General features: G+C 40.9%; 1 protein-coding gene across 3 annotated transcripts in view; it reads left to right on the top strand.

Moving 5' to 3' along the window:
- The window catches only part of HSD11B1 (hydroxysteroid 11-beta dehydrogenase 1), a 44,639-nt gene extending 33,574 nt beyond the window's left edge, over nucleotides 1–11,065 (top strand). For all 3 annotated transcript variants that reach the window (XM_001490175.5, XM_014739666.3, XM_070266761.1), the window contains exons 6-7: nucleotides 8,913–9,056; nucleotides 10,516–11,065. In XM_001490175.5, the coding sequence (XP_001490225.2) occupies nucleotides 8,913–9,056; nucleotides 10,516–10,745 (374 nt within the window). In that variant the 3' untranslated portion in view covers nucleotides 10,746–11,065. The remainder of the gene's footprint in view (nucleotides 1–8,912; nucleotides 9,057–10,515) is intronic.
- The last annotated feature ends 1,073 nt before the right edge of the window (nucleotides 11,066–12,138 follow it).

The following is a 12,138-nucleotide window of genomic DNA, read 5'->3' as shown; positions in this document are numbered from 1 at the left end:
CTGAAACTAAAGCAAAACAAGTCAAATTTTAACATCCTGCTACATATTATTTATTCCATTTTGACTAGGGCTACTTAACTCAGAATCTTTTAAAAAAATAAAAATCTGGGTTTTTAGACAGGCTTTGCCCTTTTTTTTTTTTTTTTTTTGGCTTTCTGAAACTTCTAAATATATGTTACATAGAGCAGAATGCAGAGGTTTCCTCACACAAACTAATTAGTGCTATGTGGGAAAATGTTTAAGAATAGTCCTATGAGTGGAAAACAGACTTTAATGAGATGCACCAAGGTTGTTTCAGAATAGTGAGAACCTGGGAGAATTTTCTCTCTTCTTTTCTCTTTTTTCTACTTTTTGATATGTTCCAGCTTGGCTTTAGTGAGCCTAGACTGGTTCACAGTCCTTTATCTACAATTCCAAACTCCAAAAAGCTACGGAGGAAAAGAAAAATGAAGAAAAAAAAGGGGTTGGTGTCAAGATGGCAGCATAGGCAGACTCTGAACTCACCTCTCCCACAGACACAGCTAATTTACAACTATTCTTGGAACAATTACCCATGAGAGAGAATTGAAAACTGGATAAAAAGAACCCCTGCAACAAGGGACACTCCTGATTGAGTTGGAAGAGGCAGAAATTCCTTTCTGGAGAGAAAAAAATCTATCTTAATCCTAAGGTGCACAGCCATCCCTGGAAGAGGAGGGGACCTGAGCAGGGGAGCATTACCACTGTAAGCATCCTTCAGACTCAGCACAACTGAGATGAGTCTCATAATATCTGGCTTTGCTGGCTATTAACTACAATGGGGAATATCCCTAGAAAAGCTATCAGACATAAGCTGAAAAAGGCCTGCTGTTAAAGGGTCCATGCACAAATTCACCCATTTTGGAAAGTAATCTAAAATCATCAGAAAGAAAGGTGCACATTCCTTTCTTGAAAAGAGACTCACCTGATAGGCTCTGGGCACATCTCAGTGAGAGGTGAGACCTCTTCAGGGACTGAGACTTTGGCAGCAGCCATTATTGTGACCTAGTACAGGTGTGCTGACACAGACACTGGTGGACACCACTGGACTTCTTCCCCTGGCCTGTTAGCCCAGGGTCTGCCCCACCCACTAGAGGACCAATTTAATCTAGCTCAGCCAGGCCAGGCAGCCTGCCCTAGCAACTGGCCCCACTCAACAGCAAGCACTCAGGCAACTTGTGGGCTTGTATAGGTAGGGTGCCTGGATCCTCTGCAGGCAGGAAGATGTGTCCACCTCTGTGGGGTAGGGTACGCATGAGGAATGGGTAGAGTGTGTGGAGTGTTGGTGGAGTTGGGGGGCCTCTGTAGTGGGGCAAATGGGTTTACTGGGTTTGCTTCAGGGGGTCAGGACATGCACACAGTTCAGGACTGTGTTGACAGTGTGTGTGGACCTGTGGGCTGTGGGGCTTATCCGCAGCAAAAGACTTGTGCTTCTCAAACAGCCACATAGGGAATCAGCTCTACTTTCCAAAGCCCAAAGCAGTTGGGTGCTCCTGTGCATGGAGCCAGCCCCACTCAGCTGCAATCCTGAAAGAGCTGACAACAGCCTTGCAGGCCAGAGGCCAACAGCAATTGTAAGCCCCTGAGCCTAGCAACCAGCCATGCTGGGGTCATACTCACTTAACAGAAAAACTGCAACAGGAATGTGCTATTAGACCTTGCAGCCAATTGTGCTGGGGCTCCCCAAACCTGATAAAGTGACTGAAGGGTCCATAGTAGCCACATGCAGCTAAGTATTACAACCAGCCAGATAGGAAGACAGCTTTGCCTCCTTGAGCACCTGCAACAAGAGAAACCCTGCCACAACAGAAGTACACACATAGCCCACACAGAGGTCACTCCTGGAACATTTGGAACTGGTGATGAGAGGGAAGTACACTGGTGGGCCTCATAAGGCATCTCTTACATAAGGCCACTTCTCCAAGATCAGGAGACATAGCTGACCCAACTAATACATAGATATAAGCATAGAGAAAGAGGCAAAATGAGGAGGCAAAGGAATACATTCCAAGCAAGGGAACAGGACAAAACCCCAGAAAAAGAACTAAATGAAACAGAAACAAACAATCTACCTGACAAAGAGTTCAAACAAAAAGTCATAAGGATGCTCACTGATCTTGGGAGAAGAATGGATGAATACAATGAGAACATCAACAAATAACTGGAAAATATAAAAAAGAACCAATCAGAAATGAAGAATACAATACTGGAAATGAAAAATTCACTAGAGGGGGCCGGCTCCGTGGCCAAGTGGTTAAGTTCGCACGCCCCACTTCGTCGGCCCAGGATTCAGATCCTGGGCGCGGACATGGCATTGCTTGTCAGGCCACGTTGAGGCAGCATCCCACGTCCCACAACTAGAAGGACCTGAAACTAGGATATACAACTGTGTATGGGGTGGGGGGTTGGGGAGATAAAGCAGAAAAAAAAAAAAAAAAGATTGCCAACAGTTGTTAGCCCAGGTGCCAATCCTTAAAAAAGAAAAAGAAAAGAAAAATTCACTAGAGGGACTCAATAGCAGAGTAGATGACACAGAAGAATGGATCAGTGAGCTGGATGAAAGACTAGAGGAAATCACCCAAGCTGAACAAATAAAAGAAAAAAAGAATTTAAAAAAATGATAACAATCTAAAGGAAATCTGGGACAACATGAAGCACACTAACATTCATATTATAGGTGTCCCAGATGGAGAAGAGAGAGACAAAGGGGCAGAGAATCTATTTGAAGAAATAATAGCTGAAAACTTTCCTAACCTAAGGAAGGAAACAGACATCCAGGTACAGGAAGCATAGAGAGCACCAAACAAGCTAAACTCAAAGAAGCCCAACCAAGACACATTATAATTAAAATGTCCAAAATTAAAGATAAGGAAAGAATCCCAAAAGCCACAAGAGAAAGGCAACAAGTGACATACAAAGGAAACCCCATAAGGCTATCAGCTGACTTCTCAGCAGAAACCTTACAGGCAAGAAGGGAGTGGCACAATATATTTAAAGTGCTAAAAGGAAAAAATCTACAGCCAAGAATACTCTATCTGGCAAGGTTATCATTCAGAGTGGAAGGAGAGATAAAGACTTTCACAGACAAGCAAAAATTAAAGTAGTTTATCACCAAGAAATCAGTTTTATAAGAAATACCAAAGGGACTTATTTAAGTAGGAAAGAGAAAATCACAAACAAGGATAAGAAAATTATTTTTTTTAAAAAAAAGGCAATAAAGTCACTGGTAAAGGCAAATAAACAGTAAAGGTAGCAGATCAACCACCTACGAAGAGACTATGAAGGCCAAAAGACAAAAGTACTAAAATTACCTATTTCAATGATAAGAGGGTAAAGGATATACACACATAGAAAAAGAAGCTAGGCATGATATCAAAAACATAAAACGTGGAGGAGGGGAGTTAGAGAGCAGAGCTTTTATAAAGAGGTCAAACTAAAGAAACCATCAACTCAATATAGATTGCTATATACATAGTTTATTATATATAAACCTCATGCACAAAATCTGAGGAGAAGATGATATGAAGATGGAGGCAGAGATTGGAGCTACAAGGCAAGGAATGACAATTGGCAACAGACTTTAAAAGCTTGAAGAGATGAGGAAGAATTCTCCCCTAGAGCCTTTGGAGGGAACATGGCCCTGCTGATACCTTGGTTTTGGACTTCCAGCCTCTAGAGCTATGAGAGGGTAAATATCTGTCGTCTCAAGCTGCCTCGTTTGTGGTAATTTGTTATGGCGACCCTAGGAAACTAATACAGACTAGGAGTGACTGCCCCTATCTATTTGTGGGTACCCTCATCTGTCAGCTCAGAAGTGAAAATAATATTGCTATTCATAAACTTTGCCTATTTGGGGGCTTGTCAAGCAGAGATAATCTTCTCCAACTCAGGAATGGCTGAATTTGACACATGGCTCCTGAAAAACACTCATATAAAGAACAGCAGAAATACCGCTTCTTAGAGGAAATCCCACCTAATACTTAAAAGTCTGGGCCTCTAGAGCCAAATTTGAATCCTGATTTGAGTCCTGGTTCTTCTACTCATTAACCATACAACTTTAGGCAATTATTTAGCCTTGAGACTTTAGCACATAAGAGCCAAATAAGTGTTAGCGCCTATTTAGTTCCAACTTTTAGATTATTTTGTTTTCTCTGTTCTGTGTGGCTGCTTGTCTTTGCTTACTTATGCTTTTCCATAGCTGGAAATGGCTACCCCTGTCTCAACCTTATGTGACCTTTTAATTCAATATTCAACAGCAGCTAATTAGAATCCTTATGTTGCTTATTTCAGTTTCTTTCTTTTCTTTTCTTTTCTTCTTTTTTTTTTTTTTTGGTGAGGATGATTGGCCCTGAACTAACATCTGTTGCCAATCTTCCCCTTTTTGCTTGAAGAAGATTGTCACTGAGCTAACATCCATGTCAATCTTCCTCTATTTTGTATGTGGGATGCTGCCACAGCATGGCTTGATAAGCAGTGTGTAGGTCCGTGCCCGGGATCCAAACCTGCAAACCCAGAACCCCGGGCTACCAAAGCACAGTGCCCAAACTTAACCACTACATCACCTGGCTGGCCCCACTATTTCAGTTTCTTGAGAGAGACCATGATGTGTATTCAAGCCATTCTGCATATTAACTATCACTGGCCTGACCTTCTATGGCTGGGATGGCAAAATCTTTTTGAAGGGGATATGTGTGGGAAGGCAATGGCAAGCATCTCTAGTACACTGAAGCTTTTTTGTGCATGTGTGAGGAAGATCAGCCCTGAGCTAACAGCCGTTGCCAATCTTCCTCTTGTTTGTTTTTTTTTCTCCCCAAAGCCCCAGCACATAGTTGTATATCCTAGTGGCATGTCATTCTAGCTCTTCTATATGGGACGCCACACAGCATGGCTTAATGATCAGTGTGTAGGTCCATGCCCAGGATCCAAACCAGCAAACCCTGGGCTGCCAAAGCAGAGCACACAAACTTAATTACTTGGCCACGGAACCAGCCCCGACACTGAAGCTTTTTAAGTCTTATATATTCAAGCTTATTTCTATCTTCCTTCATAGCATAAGCCTTTGATTTCATGCTTTAAAAAGTTTCTCTTGCCTTGAGATTATATATTTACCATATTTTATTATTTCAATTTCCACATATACTCTCTAATGTAATTTGAATTTAGTTAGAATGGCATTTTTCTTTTCTCCAAGTAGCTAGCATCATGATTTTTCGAATAGCTCATACTTTTATCACCAATTTTAAATACTAAGAATAATAGTATTTACTAAATGCTTTCTATGTGCCAGAAGTTGTACTAAGTATATTACATGCATTATTCAGCTTAGAAGTATTGTTATCCATATATCACCGCTAAGAAATGGCATAGTTGGGATTCACATCATCTGACTCTGGAGCTCATACTCTTAAGCACTATGCTAGTCTTATAAATAATTTGGCTTGGGATCTATTCTTGGCTTAAATAATAAGGAAGATTATTGACATAAGTGGAAGTCCAGAAGAACTTCACAGTTGACTAGGCTTAAGCTCAGTGTCCTCATGATTCTCTTGGCTCTGCTCTCTTCCATGTGTGGCTTCATCTGCAGGCTCACAGTGAGATAGCTGCAGCACAAAAATGTCCAGTAGAAGAGAAACAGGATTGCTACTTTAAGCAACTCTCCCAGAAGAACAAAGAACTTTCCCAGAGACTCCAATGAAATTCTCCTCAAGTCCATTGGTCCAAAATGGGCCACATGCTCCATCCTGTCTCAATCATGGGCAAGGAGGATGGGATTAAATAAATTACACAAACCCACCCCTAGAGCTTGAGATGGTATCAGCTTTCCTTTGGCCCACGGACTACATAAAAGTGAGGAAGACTATCAGTAAGGATGAGGTTCAGCTCTCTAACACAGAAAACCTAAAATAACAGTGGATTAAATAAGTTAAAAGGTAAATCAAGTCTAGAAGCAGGCAGTATAGGGTAAGGATGGTAGTTCCATGGTCACCCAAGTTCCCTCTTTCTTTCTCAATGCTCTGTCATTCTCAACATGTGGCTTCTGCTTCATGGTCCAAGATAGTTCTGGAGCCATAGCCATTTTATCCACCTTCAGGCACCAAGAAGGAGGAAGGAGTGGGAAAAGAGAGGCTGACTTCTGCTTTTAAGGGCATATCCCAGAAAACACATGATACACTTCAGTGTTTATAATCCACTGGACGGCACTTAGTCATTTGGCAACATCCAGCTCAAAGAAGCCAAGAAATGTGGACTTTATTCTGGATAGCTATAAACTGAGCCACACATCAGGGGTCGTATACTAAGGAAGGGCAGAAGATATACTGAGAGAATACTAGCAGTCTCTGCAACAGGTGGAAACATGAATTCAACTATGGTTCTGTTACAGAGGAAGAAAAGGGAACTAAATTCTGGTTAGGCCACCAAAAACGTGTCCTGCAGTCCCTCCTGGGTCTTTGGTCCAGCCCTGTACTAGACAATAGTCCAGTGGTATCAGAACTCTGGCTGGACATTCTGTGTTGCACACCCATTCCTGGAACTTGACTGTAGAGTCATCCCAAGCCAAAACTCATGATGAGGATGGAGTAAGAGTGGTTCCCTGAAGAGATTTGTATGGGCTTTTTATTCTTAAGAGTTCTTTATACATCAGGGATTGAGGATATTAAACTTTTGTCTAATACATTGCAAATGATTTTCTAGTTTATCATTTACCCTTTCCCTTTATAGTGATGTTATTATAGTTATTGTTTTGATGTATGGAAGTTTTACACTTTATATATCAAATATTATTTGCCTTTACATATTTTTTTAACTTTTCTGGTAGAATAATCTTTCCTAACCAAGGATCTGATAAATATTCACCTATATTATCCTCTTTCTCTGATTGAATTATTTTTTTATTAGTCAGAAGACGCATTCTGCTGCACACGTAACAAAAATTCCGCTTACAATCACTTCACACCTAATAGGAGTTCCTTTTTCTCAGGTAATGAAACGTTCACGGCTGGTTTGGTGGACTTATTACATCTTCAAGGATCCAAGCTCATTCCACATTTCTGTTCGATAATCCTTCATATGTAGCTTTTCCTCAAGTTCACGAATGACTGCTGCCATTCTGGGCATCACACCTGAAGTCCATTTAGGAGGAATGGGGAAGGGCAAAATGTCAGAGCTGTGTGTCACCTGAATCCATCAATTTTATCAGGAAATCCATATCTTTCCTGGAGATCCCATTTGTTAGATTTCTCATTGGCCAGAAGCAGATCACACGGCCACCCAAAAGAGCAAAAGAATCTTGAGGGGGTAAATATTTTTATCTGAACACGTTGCTGTCCTGAGCAAAATCAGATTCTATTATTAAAAAGGGGGAATTGGTATTGGGTAGACAACATCACCGGCCATAGTTTCCCTTCTAGAAATTTTTTTTTTTTTTTGGCATAGGATATAAAATAAGGAACTAACAATTTTTTCCAATTAGTTAGCTAACTTTCCCAGCATCTTTATTGAATAAGCCATCCCTTCTCCACTGATCTGGCATGCAACTTCATTATATTTAAAAACTTACTGAGGTTCCAATTCCAATAATGGCAGAATGTTACGATAAAATTTGGACAAAATATAGAAAACAACCATTGAAAGCACTGGAGAGAAAAAGCAAAAGCAGACAGAAACTCGAGAATTGTTGACCGTTGGAAGGATGAAATGACACTAGGTGACTTTCCCAATTTTATAGCTTATGCCTAAGTGCAGACCTCAATCAGTGCCATATCGGCAGTAGAAACCTGCCACCTTTTCTACCCGGAAGAACCAGAAGGAAGAGGGTGGGGTTTCTGCAGCAGCCAGAAAGTGAAGAGGGACATCCTGGAAAGGAAAGAGCCACAGTGGAGGAGCTCCAAATTCTATATGATTCTTTTCAAATCTCTATTTGTTCCCTGAACTACTCAGCGGCAGTGTGGATACCAAGAAGCCCAGTTAAGGTTAAATAATTAAACAGAGATTTTAGCTATTGCCTACTGCAAGAGACAGAAACAGAGTTCCAGCCAAGTTAACTGCCCACCTAAAAAAAATAAAAATCAATGCTCTTGGGAGGAATTTGACAGAATCTAGAGACTGTACAATGTCTTATTCACAATATCAAGAATAGAATGCAAAATTACTGCACATACAAGGATAGACAATGTGACTGACACTCAGGAAGAAAGGCAATCAATGGAGATCAATCCTAAAATGACCCATATTTTGGAATTAGCAGATAAGGATTTTAAAGTAGCTATTATCACAATGCTCAGCCAAGAGTCTAAGGTTTCAGGCCACTTCTACTCCCTCTTCTTGGAAATGGTATAAAGAATAGGTTATCCTATCAGGCATATGTCTACATGTCCTCCCAAAAACTGGGCTGAAAATTAACCAGGCTGATGAAAGTAAGAAAGGTAGTTTTAGGTAGAAAAGCAAAGACAGGAGTTTTCATTCCCCTTGTGTAGGAAGTAAATCAATGATAGGTCACTGTGTTGGCAGAGAGCTCTTGCCAAACCCTTGGATGCCCAGCTCTCTTGGGTCAGAAGTAGAAGAGATAGCAGATGTGGGATTACATGGCTATTTTGCAGTCCCACTTATTTACCACCCTTACTAAAATCAAACCAATTCTTCAATGAAGGTTTTCCGGCAGCCCATCCCACACCCTACCCAACTCTCTTCAACGGGAGTTTCTTTGATACCTTAATGATTTTTTTCTTTCAGAAGTTCAACACAGCATGATAATCTCTATAGGGAGTAGAGAGAAACTGACTCAAAGGGTAAAAGGACCTCACAGGGGTTAAAAATCCTGTTATAGATAAAGCAAAGATCAGCTGTGTCAAAAGCCGAAAATGGTCACCTTGTTAATCCATTTCTTTATCATTTAGGGAAAATGGCTAATCCACTTGTTGCTCCCTATTCTGGAAGCAAGTTTGCTCTGGATGGGTTCTTCTCCTCCATCAGGGAAGAATATTCAGTGACCAAGGTCAATGTGTCGATCACTCTCTGCATCCTCGGCCTCATAAACACAGGTAAGATCAAGAGACTGGAATAAGCAGCCTGCAGATGGACTGTCTGCCTTATTATTTTGAGTAAAGAAGGTGCTGAATTCTCTGACTCATATATAAAACACTAAAAACCAGTGAGAGCACTAGTCCTCATTTAATGAAGCACTTCTCTCACTGGTGGAGACTCTGACTGCTCTCTGACCTTTCCTTCCATTCTGATCACCGAGTATGCTGAGTGACACCACATTCATCACCTAACCCTATTCTGAACAGCTTATGTCCTCACGGACACTCAATGGCCATTACATATGAGACTGATCAAATACAAGTTTGTTTTTCTCAATAACATCACCAGTAATGAGACATACCTATATCACGAACCCTTTGATAGGATGCACCGAGAGGACACAGCATCATTCTTATGGTATTCTTGCCAAAAATGCAGAACCTCACTCCAAGTATAAGAGAACAATGGACAAACCCAAACTGAGGTACATTCTACACAACAATTGATAGTACTCTTCAAAAGTGTCAAGGCCATGAGAGCCAAGGAAAGATGGAAGAACTGTCACAGATTGGAGGGAAAATAAGAAATTACTACTAAGTGCAATCCTGGATAATAGCCTGGAACATAAAAGGATATTAGTGAAAAAATAAGGTCTATAGTTTAGTTAGTAGCATTGTTCCAATTCTGTCATACCTGTTCTTGATAATTGTACCAGTGGTTATGTATGATGTTACGATTAGGGAAAGCAGGGTGAAGGATATAAGGGAATACGCTGCACAATTTTTACAACTTTTCTGTAAGTCCAAATGCAAGATTATCTAAAACATGTGGCAGATAGGATAAGAAAACTTTATTCAAAGAGTAGTGGAGTAAATTGAGTAGTAGTTACAGAACAAGAGAGAGAGAGAAAAAGACAGAGACACACAGTGAAACAAGAAGGAGAGAGAGAAAAGCTGTGTAAGGACACGAAAATTTGGAAGGAAAAGGCAACGACAGTTTCCTTCTAAATGAAAGTGGTTAGTGTTAACAAGGGAGCACTTGTCCATCACTTCCTTTTACAAGTCAGTAAGTCATTATCATACAGCACTCTGTTTTTGCCCAGTGACACCTCCCATTAGCTATGGGGTCATCATATGACTTCTATCCTCATTCTGTTCCCCCATATTATTCCCTTACTCCAACCAAAACATCCAAGAGAAGAGCATGATTCAAATCTCTCAGCTAATCACCTCTAGCTGTCCCCAAAAAACCATCACCCAGGAGTACAAGGCCTGTACTAACATGAAGCCTCTCTTTGCCCAACAGTCCCTAAACATAACCAGTCCTCTCCACATATTCCTGATTGGGCCTGTGGGCTTTGCAGAGCAAGCACTAGCAAATAGCCCCTAACCGCTAAGCTATTGGTGTCTGTAGGCCTTCCAACACGTAGACTCTACTAGTCTTGAATAACTCTACTCTTCTCTTGTCATTCTACAGAGACAGCCATGAAGGCAGTTTCTGGGATACTTGACACAAATGCATCTCCAAAGGAAGAATGTGCCCTGGCGATCATCAAAGGGGGAGCTCTGCGCCAAGAGGAAGTATATTATGGCAGCTCAGTCTGGACCTTTCTCCTGCTGCGAAACCCAGGGAGGAGGATCCTGGAATTTCTCTCCTTAAGAAGTTACAATATGGATAAATTTATAAACAACCAGGCACTTCCTTAGGGCTGGGCATGATGAGGGAGCTTGGGACTGTTCTGCCTGATATTTATCTGAGCTCCATCCATGAAGGCATCTCGCCAGAGAGATAAATGAGTGTCCCCAGAGAGTTGCAAGTCATGTGTCACATCTCACAATTTGAAGGAGTTCCTCTAACACTTGTACAGTGGAAATGTAATTATAATGAATGTCATGAATCTGCAGTTGTAAAATTGATAGTGACCATAGGTATAATTACAAGATAGTTATATCAAATTTACCTCATATATAATAATGTTATGATGCTTAATACAATATTAATTATAATAAAGGTCATCTAAACTTTATACATTCATAACTGGTAGCTATAACTTCAGATCATTCAGTATGGTTCCTTTAAAACCATAACCTACACAAGTGAAATTTTTCAATGTTCATTTCTTATTTTGTGGTCCGAACTTTTTGTCTCTTGTTGAGTTGAGGAAATCACCCTGCTCTTCACTTAGTGGACATGATGTCTTTACCATTTTGTATATTTCAGATACTCTTTATATTAATTTATATTGCTCCTTCGGGAAGGAGAACACCTGGGTATAACTCACTAGGGCGAACCCACGGAAATGGCAGTCCCTGGAAACTTGAGCCACAGAACCTATGCCCAGTGATTATACTCAGAGTGGATCAAACATCAACACTTTACATGTGAATGCTCCACTGTACATTAGAAGTTCAGACAGAAGGGGTTGGAGTCCAAATCCTGCCACTCACACATTTAGTCATTCATTCATTCAACAATATTTATCAAACACACGCCGGGTATCACCTGACTACAACCAAATAGGAAATAAATCATCAGCTATATTAACAACCCACCAAATCGCTATATTGGTCAGGTCCCCAAAAGGTAACAGATGGCAAATTGAATGATTTTAGTAAATTTTAATAAAAAGGGGTTTATTTACAAAAGTGTGGGCAGGGTTATAGGGCAATCACAAGAGATAATGTAGTATCTCATTGCTAGTTGCAGCTGTTTCCAACCCGAGACCCACCAGAGGGACAAGAGAGAACTGTTATGAGAACCAAGAGATAGAAAGAACTGGAGAATGCCACAGGACAGGAGTTTTGACATTCAGTTAAGGGATGCAACCAGCCCACCAAGGATCGTGAAGGAGGGATGTGGGAGAATAAATACCCCAGCCTCGCTCTCTTCCCTCCCTCTGATTTCTTGATGGTATTTCCTACTAGCTGAACAGAGGGGCAAGGGAGCAGGTTGATATAAACCATACAGGTCAGCTTCCTCATGCACAGAGCAGATGGAAAAAAATGGAGAATGTTCTGGAGGAACAGCTGGAGTATATCCAGCATGAAGCAACAGTCCCAAATGTAGGGTTTCCATGGTAAGTGATGCTGGAACACAAGA

This window comes from Equus caballus, chromosome 5 (assembly GCF_041296265.1).
Source record: "Equus caballus isolate H_3958 breed thoroughbred chromosome 5, TB-T2T, whole genome shotgun sequence".
Taxonomy (NCBI): Eukaryota; Metazoa; Chordata; class Mammalia; order Perissodactyla; family Equidae; genus Equus; species Equus caballus.
Note: the sequence above shows the minus strand (reverse complement) of the source record. Positions and strands in the feature narration are given on the sequence as shown.